The following is a 16,599-nucleotide window of genomic DNA, read 5'->3' on the forward strand; positions in this document are numbered from 1 at the left end:
TTCGAGCTGCTCTGGCTGCGGTTTCACCACGAGCAGCTGGCGACCGCTGGCCGGGAGGTACGGGCAGCCTGACCCGAGCAGGGGCACCCGTGGCGGCTCGCGTGCAGGTGAGGTGGCGCGTGACCTGCAGAGGACAGCCCCGGCAGGTGGGGCCCTCCTGGCTCCTGGGGCCATGACGGAAAGGGCCCCCCCGGCCGTGTCTCCTGAAGGCGGGGAGCAGAGTGCCACCTGAGTGCCCGTTCGTGCTGCCCGAGGCCACACGACAGCCACAGCTGAGCCAGGCTCCGACAGCAGCGGAGCAGACCTGGAGCCCGGGGGCCCTGACAAGTCGGCAAAGCGAAAGGCCTGCAGATGGGGTGGCACCAGACCGACCGTGGCACAGTGCCACACAGGCCAGCACCCTCCTCAGCCCCTGGCCCGCCCTGCCACACCCCCCAGGGGCTGCTTGCAGACGCGCTTTCCCAGCAGTCCGGGTGGCCGGCACAGCAGCGGAAGGTTCTGGCGAGAGTCTGGGCCAAGGACTCAGTGCTGAGCCCTTCCCAGTCCCCGAGTCAACTGCACAGGGAAGCATTCGAGCTTTTTATTCCACTTTGTTTTTACAACAGGACCAAAGAACGAATCAACGAGTAACTGCTCTTTCCCACTGAGTCGGCAAAACTAGTCATTTAAACTATATTCTACGTACAATATTATAACAGTAATTTGGGGGAGGTTAACTGGGTGACGGAGCTTTTCCGCAACGCAAACAGAAACTTGCAGAAACACTCACTGACGAGTGAGCTGTCCCCGGGCCCCCAGCCTGCCCGCCCCGGGCTCAGCCGAGAGGCCTGCGCGAGGCTGGGGGCTCCCAGGAGGCCCCCAGGGATCTCAGGGTGCAGCTGGGGCTTGCTTCTAAATACTGGGGGGCCGTGACGGCCATGCGCTCCTAAGCACCTGCTGAGCGCTGCGCTCTCTCGGGACCGAGGCGCCCGTGGCCCCTCTCGCCCGCGGCTACTCCACTTTCAGCCCTTGGGCCTCGAAGCCAATGCGGAGAATCTGCGAGAGGCACCTGCCGAACTCCTCCAGCACCCGCTGCTCCGCCAGGCCCTGCGAGCAGTGCTCCCGCTCGGCCTCCTCGCCCTGGGCCAGCAGGCAGGCGCACGTGGCTTCCACCACCTCCCAGGAGATGCAGGAGGCGGCGCGCCTGTGGGGGACAGGGGGTCAGGGCGGGGACCGGGCAAGGGGCCTGCCTGGTGCATGCTCGGAAGAGCCAACAGGGAGCCCGAGTGCCCACGCGATGGGGAAGATGGCGCAGCCACGCCGCCTCCCTCTGGTGCCAGAGTCAGTCTCAGAGTCACACCCACGGGCAGGGCAGCCTGGGGGTGGGGGGAGGGAGGCAGACAGGGCTGGCACACACACGCCTTGGGCAGAGCTCTGTGCTCGAGACTACGTGCAGGCGGGCAGCCGCCCCCGCACTGGGCACCGGCCCCAGGAGTCAGGGGCCCCGAGGATTTGCCCTCCCCCTCCCAGAAGCACCGACAGGGCAACTAACGCCCCCCGGTTCTGAATGAGGTTCTGAGCCGTGGGCAGCAGCCCCTCAGACCAGCCCCCTGACTGCCCTGGAGCCTCCCGGGCTCGGGCTGGAGCGGCGACAGCTCACTCGACACCGCGCGTGTGGAGTGGAGATGACATGGCTGACAGGGACAGGCCACCCTCAGGAGGGGAGACGGGCGACTCTGAGAGCCTGCCCCCCCCACCCCCCGGCCGGGCCAGGCCACTCTGTTTGCAGAGGAGGCTCCTGACGGCCATGCCCCCCCGCCTCACGGCGGCACTGAGCAGCCTCCAGCACTTTCTCCTCACACGAGCCATCACGTGGCCTCAAAGCCAGTCCCTTGTTTTGGGTCACACCCGGCAATGCTCAGGGCTGACTCCTGGCTCTGCGCTGAGGAATTACTCCTGGAAGTGCTCGGGGAACCCTATGGGATGCCGGGGATCGAGCCCGGGTTGGTCGCACGCAAAGCAAGCGCTTTCCCCGCTGTGCTGTCACTCCGGCCCCAAAGAAAGTCTATTAGTGGGGGGCAGAGTCGAATCAGTAAAACCCTTCTCGGCTCAGCCCTGAGAGGTGCCGGCAGGCCAGGCCAGCGGGAGGAGACGCTCCCCTGCGCGGGAACGCGGTGCCCCACTTCCCGGCAGGCTCCCCGCTGCGGCCATGCCTTCTGCCCCCTCTCGGAGGCTCTGCGGTCAGCCCCACAGGCCACACCGACAGAAGCAGCACAAGCTGAGTGGAGTCCAAGCAGGACAAGCCCCCCGATGAGAGGGACCTCAGGACACCTCCTCCCGCCCCCTCCCCCGCCCTCTCTGGGCAGTGCCGACCCCAGCGCTCACCGTCTTTACTCACCTCTCCTGGCTCACCCGGGGCGGCACGGACAGCCTGCTTGGTGGTGAGTGACGGCCGCCGTCCAGGTCCCCACCGTCCATGTAGTTTGTCATGTTCATTAGAGTTTTTCGTTCTGGGCTTTCTTCATAATTTTTGCAACCAATGCATTTGCAAATAGAAGAACACATAATTTTGGCCTGGGAATAGAGAAGGCTTCGGTAAAATTAAGTTGCCCTGTAATTCATCAAATAACAAATTATCTCTGGGCTGCAAAGAAACCCTTTGTTTCTGCTTGAGTGTGTGCATGTAGCCCCCAGTGTTCTCACCATCAGGGCGGGCACGGGAGAGGGAGCACGCCCTGTAGGCACGTGGTCACGAGCTCGAGCCCCTGGGTCCCACATGTGCCGGGCATGTTTCCCAGCCCTGCCTTGGGGTCTCACAGCTGTGTGCGCGCCACAAAGGGGGCATGACGCCAGGCGAGCCGCACGTGGCTAGGCTGTGCCAGTGCCGGCGGGAAAGGCATCCATGGGGAGCACTGTGGGCACCGCAGGGCCAGGACCCCGCAAGCACCTCAGCGAGCATGGCCACGAGAGGGACACAAACCTCAGCCAGGTGTGGGCCCACCCAGGTCGCCAATGGCAACAACCAAGGGAAGGGGAGAAGGCGCGGATGCCCCGGGACATTACGCAGCAGCATCACATGGGGAGGGGGGCAGCACAATGGGTGGGCGGGGGGGGGGGGCGTGCCGTGGGTTCTCAGCAGGGGCGAAGGGGCAGAGCACTCTGCCTTGAGGCTCATTTCGCACAAAGCCAGTGGAGCTGGTGGAGGAGCTCTAGCCCGACAGTGCTCTGTGCGGCCCAGGGCCCGGGACGGTGCTGGCCTGGTGCAGGCACAGAGACTCGCCAGGGGTGCTCAAGGGGACCCCGTGGGCTTCGGGGTGGGGGGCTTGGTTCTCCCACATGGCAGTGCAATCAGCTGTGCCAGCTCGGCTCCAGTGCAGAGTGCAGAGTGCCAGTGCAAGGAGCCATCTGAGGCCTGGCACTGCGCCCACGGCGGGCTGGACCCTCTTTTCCAGGCCCAGAAACGCTTTCCCGCCCAGAGCCACTTCCCGGGGGCTCCTGGGCACCTGGTTCTGCACGGGGGCATTGCGTGTAGGATTTCTACTTGCTCCCAGGCCAGACTCTCGGGATGCCTGCCCCTCTCGTGCCAGTGCCCACAGAGAGAAGGGCTCAGTGTCTGTGCCCTGCTGCCAGCGGCGGCGCCGTGAAGAGCAGAGATGCCATAAGCACATTTGAAAACGATTCCGCTGGGGCGATGTTACTCACTTTGGAAACTAATTTCTACAGTTTCTGTTTGTTTGGGGGCGATGCTCAGCTGTGCCCAGGGCTGACTCCCGGCTCTGCCGGATCAGTGCGTGCAGGCTCAGAGGCCCCTGTGTGGTGCTGGGGACTGCACCCTCGTCAGCCGCAGTGAGGCAAGCGCCCTGCCCGCTGTGCCATCACTCTGGGCCCTCTCTGCAGTATTTCTCAATAAGCCTCCAGATTCCTAGCTGGGAGGTTGCCAGGTCGCTTTATTCCTCTCTCAGTGCCTCCAGGACGCTCAGATCTGAGGTGAGTCTCCTCCCACCTCATTTTAATTTTGGTTCTGGGGCACAGAACAGAGCTGAGGGGTCACTCCCAGCAGTGCTCAGGGGACCTGCAGTGCCAAGAGATAGGACCTGAGGGTCCCACGTGTGCAGCATGTGCTCCGGCCCTTTGAGCATCTACCCGACCCCCCACGGGGATTTTTCTTAAATCTAATCGCCCTTTAAAACTTTAAAAAAATCAAATACACAGGTATCCCCTTTCTGAGGGAGAGGCCATATTTAGTGGCTACTCTAAATCGGTACTCAGAGGCCTCTCCTGGGCGACCATAAGGTGCCAGGGATGGGACCCAGGGGCTCCCACATGCGAGATGTGTACTGTAGCCCTCTGAGCCTTATTTCTTCTTTTTTGCATGGGCCACACCCCCCAGGGCTTACTCCTGGCTCTATGCTTAGGGGTCACTCCTGAATTGAACCTGCAGCTGCTTGCAAGACAAGCGCCTCCCCCCTGGACTATCCAGCCCCGGAGACTGGAGAGTCTCCTTTGAAGAAAAGGTTTCTTGGATGCTTCCCTGAAGGAGCCTGACTAAGGTGGGAGGGAGGAGATAAGGAGAGAGAGGACAGGGAGAGGAAAAGAGGGGAGAGAGGGAGGAGTGAGGGGGGGAGGAAGGGACAGAGAGGGGGGGGACAGGGACAGAGACAGGGAGAGGGAGAGGGATGGGGGAGGAGAAGGGAGGCGGAGGGGGAGGACAGGGACAGGGAAGGAGAGACAGGGAGAGGGAGAGAGTGAGAGAGAGGCGGGGGAGAGATCACGTCTCCCTACTTTGGTCCGGGAACTGGTCTGCACCTGGATTTGTCAGTTCTTCTCTCCAGGAGACAACTGCAGGGTCCTGTCCCTGAAGGGCGGGGGAGCGGGGAACTGCCCTGTTGAGAGCACTGGGCAGGGGACACGGGTGCCAGGCCCATTGTGGACGTGCCGTCATCCTCCACTGTGAGTGCCCCCCACTCTGCTCAGGGAGGAAGAGACGGATCACCCCGCCAAGCAGGTCCCAGGGGCGGGGACACTGCACGCCCAGCGCCCCTCCCGGTGCACTGACATCGGACACATCTGACAGATGTGCCTCCTGGCGGAAGCCCTGGAAGGCAGCTCGTGTACTTTTTGTTTTTTGTTTTGGGGCCACAGCTGGAAATGCTCAGGGGTCACTCCTGGCTCTGCACTTGGGAATCACTCCTGATGGTGCCCCGGGACCACATGGGACGCCAGGGATCGAACCTAGGCTGAACGTGTGCAAAACAAATGCCCTACATGTTGCACGATGGCTCCAGGCCCCGTCCCCACACTTCTTAAATGACAGCAGACCTTCACTACAGCGCCACACGAGGCAGTGCTTGGAGGCCTTGGGGTGCCAGGGACCAAACACTTGGGGTGCTGGGCATGCGCTCTCCTGCCTGAGCCACACTCCTGGCCCCTAGCAGCATTTTGTTTTAAACCACAGAGGTCACTGAGACCCAAGCACTTGCCTTTGGAAACAGTAAGGCAGGGCCTCGACCACTCACCTCATAGCACTCGCAGTAATTCTTCAGGCAGCCCGAACGCTTGCACTTGCAGCCCTTGTTGTGGCGAGGCCTGACGGCTCCCAGCTGCCCTTCCCCGATCTTAGGCTGGAAAGCTTCCGGGTTCCTATCCAGACACGCCTGACACAGAAACGCAAAAGCCCGTCACACGGGGCGTCTCACGTCGACCACTGCCGTGTGGACGCCGTCCATAGGGCTGTCATCCGGTCTCCCGTGTCGGCAGGGGCCCAGCAGGCCTGAGTCGGCCCAGACACTGGCTCCCCAGTTTCCACCCGTCTGCTCCTCCATGCCTTCTGCACCCCAGTTTCTCCAGGCCAGGCTTCCTTTTTCAGAATGCTGGAACCCAGGGCCAGGGAAGCTGCACAGCAACCCCCCTGCCCACAGGGCCTTCCTCTTCCTACCACGCTAACACCGCCCTGCACACTGCCCCAGCATCCGCGTGCCAGCCCCCAGCAGCCTCAGAGCAGCCGTCGCCGCGGCCCTGCGGACGGAGAGCCGGGCCTGGCGAGCCGAGAGATCAGACAGCTCTGGCAGCTTTGATTCCTGGTCCCCGCGCTCACCCGAGACCAGGTCTCCGTGTCTGGATTGTATCTTTGGCATCACGCGTGGCCTTTAATCCTTACTTGTTTATTTTAACTCTAAAAGGGAAAAATATCTCTGTGCTATCCAGACAGACCAACACGCTTGGACCAAGTGAACGCCTGCCCTGTGCGTCCCTCCGCTGCCCAGGGCTGACCGCAGCCCTGGGGTGTGTCTTTACTGCAGCGCGGGGCAGGCAGAGTCACAGATCTGTGGGCATGGAGGAGGGGGGTGCTCTGTGCACACCCCTGTCGGCTAGCGACAGTCCAGTCCCCAGAGGCCCTCCGTGTGACCCTCCACTATCCATACGCCCACCCCTCCCGGGAGCGCAGCCCCACGCACGTCCACCTTTGCGCCTGGAGGCCTGAGCCCGTGTCCTTGCTGTCCGAGGCTGTATCACCTGACCCACTGCTGCAGGGTCTCCGGTGCATGGGTGGGCAGACACCTGGGGGTGTCCTCTCCGGGGCGAGTGCCGCTGAAGCGACTCCGACCCGTGGGTGTCTCTGGGAGATAGTCACACTCGCTTTCTCGGGTTATGCTTTCGGACGTGGGATTTCTCGGTGATAATACACAGGAAGGGTCAGCTGAATTTCCTGAATTACACCAGTTGGTACTCTCGTTGGCCATGCATGACAATTCCAACAGGGTCTAAGTGAAAATGCCAAAACTTGTGTTTCCTTGGTTTTTGGGCCACACCTGGTGATGCGTAAGACTTACTCCTGGCTCTGTGCTCAGGGATCACTTCACTCCTGACGGTGCAGGGGGATGTGATGGGTGCCAGAAAATAAACCTGAGTGAGCCAACCATGTGCAAGGCAAAACACTCTATCCTCTGTACTATTGCTCCAGCTCTGCTGACACTTTTTTCTTTAAACTTTTTTATTAAATCACTGTGAGACAGACCCTTACAAAGCTGTTTATGATTAGATTTTAGTCATAAAGTGTTCTAACACCTATCCCTCCACCGTTTCCCAGCACCAACCAGTGTGCCCAGGCTCCCTCCTCTCACCCCTACCCCCCACTATGGCAGACTCCTCTCACTCTTTCTCTCTCTCTCTCCTATCTCTCTCTCTCTCTCTCCTCAACCCCCCTCTTTTTGGGCACGGTGGCTTGCAATATTGATACTGAAATGTTATCAAGAATATCCCTTTACCTATTTTTAACACTCAGATCTTGTCCACCGTATCATTTCCTGCTATTATTGTCATCCTGGTCTCTTTTCTAACTTACCTACCCTCAGTCCCATGCACACTTGTGCTTAGTTCCAACCACTCACCAGTCCTCCTAGCCCCTGTTTGCCCTGGCCATGGATATTGGTCTTCTACTATCTATTACTTTTGGGCTGGAGCAATAGCACAGCGGTTGGGCGTTTGCCTTTCACTCGGCCGACCTGTGTTCGATTCCTCCGCCCCTCTCAGAGAGCCCGGCAAGCTACCAAGAGTATAGAGCCCGCACGGCAGAGCCTGGCAAGCTACCCGTGGGTATTGGATATGCCAAAAACAGTAACAATAAGTCTCTCAATGAGAGACGTTACTGGTGCCCACTCAAACAAATCGATGAGCAATGGGATGACAGTGACAGTGACACTATCTATTATTTTTACGTACCACAGTGAATTCTGCTGACACTGTTAACCGTGGAGAGCACCTTTCACTCGTAAAGCAAATGTGGCTGGATGTCAAGCCTGTATGGTCGCAGTTCTCATCTCCCTCTGGACCCGGGCAGGCTGACCGCTGAAGGGAACACTGGCTTCTCCAGGCCATCTCTGCTGACCAGACTGAGAGGGCCGCAGGCAGTGCTCGCTGCTCGCAGGCTTAGCGTGTGTGAGGCCCAGGCTTTCTCCCTGGCACTCTGTGTCCCCTGTCACCATGTGACCCCCCCAGCACAGAGTTTGGAGTAGCTCTGAGCACTATCAGTGTGTCCCCCAAACAAAATAGATTTTCAACGGATCAATTGAAAGGAAAGTTAAATTATTTTAGAAAAATTCACTGTCACTGTCATCCCGTTGCTCATCGATTTGCTCGAGTGGGCACCAGTAACATCTCCAGTGTGAGACTTGTTACTGTTTTTGGCATATCGATACACCATGGGTAGCTTGCCAAGCTCTGCCGTATGGGCGGGATACTCTTGGTAACTTGCCAGGTGCTTCTGAGAGGGACGGAGGAATCGAACCCCGTTGGCTGTGTTGGCCATGTGCAAGGCAAACACCCTACCCGCTGTGCTATTGCTCCAGCCCTTAGAAAAATTATTAATCAAAAATTTTATTTTAGGGGCTGGAGAGATAGCACAGCGGGTAGGGTGTTTGCCTTGCACGCGGCCGACCCGGGTTCAAATCCCAGCATCCCATATGGTCCCCTGAGCACGGCCAGGGGTAATTCCTGAGTGCAGAGCCAGGAGTAACCCCTGTGCGTAACCCCAGGTGTGACCCAAAAAAGCAAAAAAAAAAAAATTTTATTTTAAGGAAACAGACCAACGATGATATAGCAGGACAGTGGCAAATGTGCAGGTGACATCCCTTGGGCTCCCTTTGTAAATCTGACGGCCCCCACGTGAGTGTCCCTGGAGGGAGATTCAGGTAGGTTGGTCCCAGCCTAAATGACCTAACTGACCCGTCTCTGATCATCTCTTGTGCCTATACAAAGGAATGAAACGACAAATTCCAGTATGGAAACTTTAGCAAGAAATTTTCCGGGTTGCCTGAAGCGTTGCCTGCCCTGGGCCCTGCACCCTTCACCCCAATCCCCGGGGTAGAGATCAGACACTGACAGGGCAAACTGCTTATTTCCCTCTTCAAACAGGGAGTGGCCTGGCCACGCCATCCCCACCGCACCACTGAAACCTCAGGCATATCTGCTCCATACGGCGACCCTAAGTTTCTTAACCCAAGACAGAAGTTCCTACCTGCATGGTTTGCAGCCATGGTTTTCAACTGAAGATCCCACAGCCCCCACCCCAGGCCAGACCCCTGCAGGGGAGACTAAGGCACTTTCTCTGCTTCTCTGGTTACTGGGCTCATGTCTGTCTTCCTGCCTGTAGCCCCCTCCACGCCCCTCCCCCTTTTTCTGATATTAAAATTAGGAACCTCTGGAGAGTGCAGACGACCAACTCAAGCCCTTTGAAATGTTGTTTAGATGCAGGCATGTAATGAAAATGGATTACCTTAATGGCCTTAAACCGCTCAATTTCATGCCGTAGGTTGTTGCAACAATTGTTGCAGTTGCAGTTATTGCAGAAGTCCCCGCCAGCAAAGCAGTCACAGTACCTGGAAGAGGAGCACAGGCGTCAGAGCAGGGCACGCGTCCGCACGCGTGAGCACCACGTGGTTCCTTCCTCCCTGCAAACCAGACAGCGGCGGAGTCTCCGGAGCAGACACAGAGGAAAGAGCAGGTTAAACCTTCCGTTCCGTGGAGCAGGACTTTAGAGGGCCACGCCCTGCTGCCCTGGAGGCCACTGCGGAGCCCCACAGAGATCTCAGAGTGCCCCCACCAACTCTCCCCGACGCTGCCCACGCAACTGAGGGGGCTCCCTTCTGGGTCAGACTCTGGGTCTGCTGAGGAGGGGGCCGAAAGGAGACGCCACAGGGCTCTGACCAGCCTGCTCCCCGCTGAGGCCACGGGGGCGGGAGTGGTCAGCGGGGTCCACAGACTCGGAGTCCGACTGCAGTGTGGTCAGTGGGTGAGAGCACAGACAGGCCTGTGATGACGTTTTTCTGTGTGGTCGGGCTAAGATCCCGTCCTCAGCTCAGGTAAAAAGCGAGGTTCGCCAGGGACTTCAACACCCGCCTACCACCTGCCGTCCAGGGAGGTTCTCCGAAGCTGGTCAGCTACTCTCTGCACCAGCTTCCGCCTAGAGAAAAGCCACCCCGTGCTCTGGGAGACTTGCCAAAGCGGGCTTCAACCAAGAAATCCAACGTCTGCCCTGCCCGGTCCCTGTTCCCTGAGTTGGGTCAGCAGCAGCCGTCACGAGCTGAGGGAGTCCTGGAGACGGGCAGCGAGGGCAGAAACCCGCACACTTCCTACATCCACTCTGGAGCACTGCAGGGGCCAGGGTTCCCTGGTCAGCGAGGTGTCCGCAGGGAACCCTGCCACGGGGTGCTGATGCGGCTCTTTAAGTATCGCCAAGTATCTAGTGCAGGCACGCCAAGAGGGATGTAGCAGAGGCCCCAAGGGCACGTCGACAAGACCGTGAGCCCTGAGGGTGAGTTCAGTACCCACCGAGTCCCGGCCTGGAGCGTCTGCCGGGCCCCAGGCTGCTTCCCACAGCCTGTTCGTATGACGGGAGGCGAAAGCGACCCCCTCTGAAGTGTGACCCTAAAAGGTGACCGCCTCGCGAGTCTGCTCCATAGAGAGAACGGGGTGCTGACCCCTCTGGGCCCAGTCTCAGTCCGTGTCCAGAGGCCTCAGAGCCCAAGAGGACGCGGTCACTGAATACAGACTCACGGCACTGGCCCTGCGGGGTGCGAGCTTTGATGGGGGGGCCCTGGAGTCCCCAAGGAATATTAGGAGCGACATACCCTGTGTCCCAGCTCCAGGCTGGAAGCAGTCCCGAAAATCACTGGACATGAACCCCCCAAAAGAATCCCACAAAAGGAAGAACACATCCCTGAGTGCAGAGAAAGTGAGGGGGCTCCAAGGACTCGGCTGCCACTAGGATGCTGGGGAAAGGGCTGGTCAGGGGGAGTGCACCCCAATGCAGGAGAATGCAGACAGCTGCATGTGGCCAGACAAAAGGGGGGAGGGGGTGCTGAGGGCCCCAGGCAGAGCTCTCCTCACTCTTAGACTTCTAGCAGGAAGTCGGGAAAACCCAAGAGAAAATAAAGGAAGAACCTGACATTGGGGTTTCCCCAGTAAGCGTCTCAGCCACAGGCCCCGTGAAGCTCCCCCATGCGCCCCCCGCACCGGCCCGTTGAGGCCTCATTCTTAAATAGGAAGAGAGTCCCAGCACGCTCTGAGGAGTCTTGGAGATGTAAGACAAAGGCCCAGTGAAGGATGACTGTGTCGGGAAAGGCGAGGGGGTGGGCGCTCTGCCCAGCCTCGGACAGGTCGTGGAGATGGTTCAAGGGGCAGCTCCTGCCTGGCCTGTAGAAGGAGTTTGGGTTTGGGTCCTGGAACCAAACTTTTCTTTCTTTCTTTTTTTTTTTTTTGCTTTTTGGGTCAAACCCGGCGATGCACAGGGGTCACTCCTGGCTCTGTGCTCAGGAATCACCCCTGGCAGTGCTCAGGAGACCATATGGGATGCTGGAAATTGAACCCAAGTCGGCCGTGTGCAAGGCAAATGCCCTCCCCGCTGAGCTATTGCTCCAGCCCCCAAACTTTTCTATTTCTATAAAGCAAAAAAAAAAAAATGGCTAAAAAGCAGTATAAAAATGTTCTATAAATAAAAAAGCTTCATAAAAATTAAAAACTGTAATGGAAGTTATAAAATCTAGAATTAAGAGGAGGAGGCTAGAAAAAGATGTAAAAAGGAAAAGAGAAAGAAAAAAAGGTAAAAAAAAAAAAAGAAGAACAAGAGGATCAGATGAAGCTCAACACTGACATCATGAGTGCTCAGATTTTTTCAGATGGGGGAGTCAGAGCAATAGTACAGCTGGGAGGGCAATCACGGACAACCTGGGTTTGATCCCCAGCACCCTACGGGCACCGCCAGGAGTGATTCCTGAGTGCAGAGCAAGTGATTCCTAAGCACTTCTGGGTGTGACAAAAGAAATATTTTCTTTCCAATGATAGGAGATCATTGCAGAGCGTTCCCCAGAAAGAGGCCGGGCTTCCAGAGTGAACGGGTCTGCCAAGGGCCCGGAACGACAGAGGAACAAAAACCAAGCCAGGATAGGCCTATGCATTTCCCAGCACTGGGGCAAAGGAAGATCCTATGAGAGAATGAACCGCTTCCACGCACAGCCCCACTGGAGACTGGGAGCAGGCAGCAAAACCTTTGCAGTGCTTGAGGGAAAACTCAACTCGCTGCAGGTGGATCTGAGTTGGAAACGCAACTGAGCAGCCCCAAATGGTCACGGCGATGCAAAGGCAGACTCGGGGAGCGGGCGAGTGTCTCTCCACGCGTCTTCCCAGGAAGCACTGGAGGGGGCCCCACCAACAGGACTCAGCCTGGAGGTGGGTGGGGCATCCCCAAAGGCTGCAGAAAAATAAAACAGAAGCTCTTTTCCAGGGGAGAGTGAGAGCCAGGGGATGTGTGGCCAGTAGCGGCCCCTTGCCCTGTAGTGAGCAAACATCGACAGAAGGGGCCGGAGGGGCCACACACTTCAGCGGTCTGAGCATGTGGAGCCGAGGGTCACGCAGCCAGAGCAGAGTCCTGTTAGGTCAGTGGCTGTGCAGAGGGAGCAAAGCCGAGCCCTGAGGGCAGGTGCATGGGCGGGGGAGAAGAAACTGAGCCCCAGCCCTGTCAGCGCTCCCACCCTCAGACACAGGAGCACCTGCTACTGTCAAAGGGGTCTGCAGGTGGGCAGGTGGGAAGAAGGCATGGGCAGAGGAAACGAGCCAAGCCACACCTTCCCAGGTGCAAGAGCGATAATCAGGCCGCTACCATCCCCCCACAAACCTTAAATGAGCACTTGGCTTTAAAATATGTATCAGCTGCATAAAAACAAGGACTAAGGGGCCGAAGAGATAGGACAGGATCATGACGGCACTTGCAACAGACAACTGTGGCGCAATCCTTAGCAATGCACAGGGTCCTCCGAGCACTGCCGAGACTGACTGAGCAGAGAGCCGGGAGCAACCTTTGAGCATCACCGGGTATGATCCAAACACACATCCCAAATAAATTAACTGTATCACTTGTATCACTTGTCATCCTGTTGCTCGAGTGGGCGACAGTAATGTCTCCATTCGTCCCTGTCACATGCTAGTGTAGCCCAATGGCGTCTGCTCGCTTCAGGAACAGGAAGAGCCTCAAACCGTTCATTCAGGGTCTTGATGAAGAAGTCTGACCATCTCGTAGGTGGGTGGCCACGTGTTCTTTTGACGTCCCATGAAATCCAGTTGGTAACAGCTCTAGTCTTGCGGTCGTCTCTAAATTGCATTACATGTCTGGCCCATCTGATTTTCAGTGCCTTGGCAAACAAGACAGCGTCCCTGATTCTTGATTGTCGAAGGAGGTCAGAACTCCAGATTCCTTCTCATTTGAGTGAAACGTGATATTCCAAGTATGACTCTTTCGATTCCTCTCTGGGATACCTGAATAGCATTCTCATCCTGTTTACATAGGGCCCAGGCCTCTGAGGCATATGTTAGTGCAGGAAGAACAGAGGAGTCAAAAATATGTGCTCTGAGCCAAAGGTTCTTCATCCTTAACCACTTCTACGACACTCTTGAAGGTGTTCCACGCCGATCTTCCTCCTGCACAGTTCAGGTGCCAGGTCGTTTATCATGTTGAGTTCTCGACCTAGATATACATAGCTGCTGCATTTGGAGATGTTCTTTCCGTTTAGGGCAAATGGAACATCAGGAACTAGTCCGTTTCTCATGAACATTGTCTTCATGAGATTCAGCTGCAGTCTGACGTTTCCACACTCACGGTTGAAGATGGCCAGCCTTCGTGCCGGTTGGCTGATATTTGGTGTTATTAGAACGATGCCATCAGCAAAGCGGAGATGGTTCCTTCCCATTCCATTCCCATCCCTTCCCATTCCAGTCATCACATGATGTTCATGGTGTCACCCTGCTGAACCCCTCTCTATCCTGGTAATGAATCCATAATACAGCTCGCGGAGGATCTTGATGTACTGAGTGAATGCCCTGTTTGTCGAGGGCTTCGATGACCGCTTCAGTCTCAACAGAATCAAAGGCTTCTTTTTTTTTTTCTTTTTGGGTCACACCCGGTGATGCACAGGGGTCACTCCTGGCTCATGCACTCAGGAATCACCCATGGCGGTGCTCAGGGGACCACATGGGATGCTGGGATTCGAACCCGGGTCGGCCGCGTACAAGGCAAACGCCCTACCACTCCAGCCCCTCAAAGGCCTTCTTTAAATCAATGAACATTAGGCATCTTGAACTCCCACGAAATCTCAATGAGCTTGGTCACTGTGTGGATATAGTCAATTGACAATATGCTTAATCCTTTTCAGAACCCGGCTTGCCTGAATGGTTGTCCTTCATCTAGCATTCTGCCAATCCCATTCAGGATGACTCAAGTGAATAACTTGTAGATGACAGGCAATGGGCAGATCGAGCAATAGTTAACAATATCATGGATGTCTCCCTTCTTGTACAACAGGACGGTCCTGCTGGTTTTCCATTGGGATGAAACCGTGCATTCAGACAGGTAGCGTGTGAAGAGCCGAGCCAGTGTATTGACGAGTACTGGTGGCAGATTCTTCAGGTGTTCGGGTCTGACCTTGTCTGGACTGGGTGCTGTATGCTTCTTTACTGACAAAATGGTGAGTCAGATTTCAGAAGGGAGAACACTGGGAACCACATATCTATTCTGCGGAATTTGGTATGTGGGCAGGTGGACGTGGCTATCAGAGATCCAAGTAGAAGTTGTGGATAACCTTTTCCATTGCCCTTCTGGAAGATGTGATATCCATCAGGATGTCAGAGGGCAGTCATCTTGGTCTTATAGTTGGTGAAGGACTATACTTGGTGACATATTCTAAGTGCCAATTTTTGTTTATTTGGGGGGAGATTGCAAATACTTTCCCCAGCTGATGCTCCACCGGCCAACACTGCTGCTCTTCTCTCTTTGAGGTCTTCCTTTATTGCTTCTCTGCACAGCTTTGCGAGCTCGGACATTAGCTTGTGATTGCCTGAGGCTCACACCAGACTACACTGGCAAATGAGCTCGAGAGTTTCCGAAGACAGGCGACTTTTTGTGGCTTTCTCTCTGTCTGCATTCCTCACACAATGATGGAGGAATGCAGAGATACTGAACCAGTCGATATTGTCAACGACGGCATCTTCCCATATTGCTGCAATAGTGCCAAAGAGCTCCCAGTTGGTGGTTGTTCTGGGAGTTCTCTTCTTAAACGTTGCAGCCCTTTCTCCCTGCTCCGTGAAGTAGCATTTCGCACAAAGGAGACAGTGGTCTGATTCCGTTTAGAATTTTGGGACAACAGTGACATCAGTCAGGGTTGCCTGAAATTAATTATAACTAAACAAATACAATAAACTGAAGAATAAAACGATCCAGAGACAGTGCAAAAAGATAGAGATGAGAAATCTGGGAGCGAAGAGAAGCAATGGATGGTCAGAAGGGGCCGTGTCTCTCCTGCTTACAGGAGAGGGAAGAGGGCTAGAAAAGCCCTTTTGAGGATGTACTGGTGAACCTTCTAGAACCGATCAAGTGGGAGATCCTCTATTTCAGAAGGCTAATAAGTCTGGACAGATGGCTTCTGGTTGGCCATCAGGGGGAGCCGTAGGTAAAAGCTGTTGTCTAGGGGCTGGGGACCCGGCACAGGGGGAATCCACTTGCCTTGCCTGTGGCCAATCTTGGTTCAATCCCTGGTACCTCATATAACTCCCCACACCCACTAGGAATCACCTTTGAATACGGAGACAGGAATAGCCCCTGAGTAGCCCTGGGTGTGGCCCAACTGCTCCCCCCAAATAAACACAATTGGCCCTTAGAATATGTCACCAAGTCCAGCTTCGTCTACAGAGCACTAGGCTAGCACTTTGCCTCTCTTGGTCAACATGTCTCACCAAGTACTTTTATTAACTCTTACCCCTCTGCCTCTTTCAGTTTGGGGGCCATATCTGGCCTGTGAATATACTCAGGCCCGCTGAATGACATATTACAAAAGATAAAATGGTAAATTTTATTGTTTATTTCTACCATGGGCTGGAGCAATAGCACAGTGGTAGGGTATTCGCCTTGCATGCGGCCGACCCATGTTCAATTCCTCCATCCCTCTCGGAGAGCCCGGCAAACCACCCAGAGTATCGCGCCTGCATGGCAGAGCCTGGCAAGCTACCTGTGGCGTATTCGATATGCCAAAAACAGTAACAATAAGTCTCACAATGGAGATGTTACTAGTGCCCACTTGAGCAAATCAATGAGCAACGGGATGACTGTGACTGTGACTTCTACCACAATTTTTAAAATCAAGTGTAGAATGGCATTATTTTTTCCCCAGTAAGATAAAATTTAAACCTTTTAAAAAAGATCCAGGGGCCAGAGAGATAGCACAGGGGTTAAGGCACTGGCCTTGCATGCAGTCAGCCTTAGTTCAACCCGTAGAACCACAGAGGATCCTCCTACATAAAGCTAGCAGTGACCCCGGAGCACAGCTGTGTGTTGCCCCCACTCCAACCCCCGCTCCAACAAACGATACAAATACATCCCCATGTACTACTAATACAACAAAAATATAAAGAAGCTATTAGAAGACATGAGTTACGAGATGTGTTCTTTTAAAACTCAGCTATATTTAGCTTACAGGGCATACAAATAGCTCAAGCCATCACACACAGAAAATATGAAAATTAAGTGATGTTATGAAGTATAAATAGCTAATCTTAAGTAAAGAAAACTTGGCATAATAACAT

General features: G+C 55.7%; 1 protein-coding gene across 1 annotated transcript in view; it reads right to left on the bottom strand.

The window, feature by feature from the left end:
- Positions 1 to 990: 990 nt before the first annotated feature.
- Positions 991 to 16,599, bottom strand: part of TESMIN (testis expressed metallothionein like protein) — a 39,424-nt gene continuing 23,815 nt past the window's right edge. Inside the window, exons 6-9 of the mRNA XM_004618573.3 lie at positions 9,251 to 9,353; positions 5,496 to 5,633; positions 2,378 to 2,553; positions 991 to 1,183 (exon numbers count right to left, since the gene is read on the bottom strand). Coding sequence (XP_004618630.3) covers positions 991 to 1,183; positions 2,378 to 2,553; positions 5,496 to 5,633; positions 9,251 to 9,353 — 610 coding nt within the window. The remainder of the gene's footprint in view (positions 1,184 to 2,377; positions 2,554 to 5,495; positions 5,634 to 9,250; positions 9,354 to 16,599) is intronic.

The sequence above is a fragment of the Sorex araneus genome, chromosome 6 (genome assembly GCF_027595985.1).
Source record: "Sorex araneus isolate mSorAra2 chromosome 6, mSorAra2.pri, whole genome shotgun sequence".
Classification (NCBI taxonomy): Eukaryota; Metazoa; Chordata; class Mammalia; order Eulipotyphla; family Soricidae; genus Sorex; species Sorex araneus.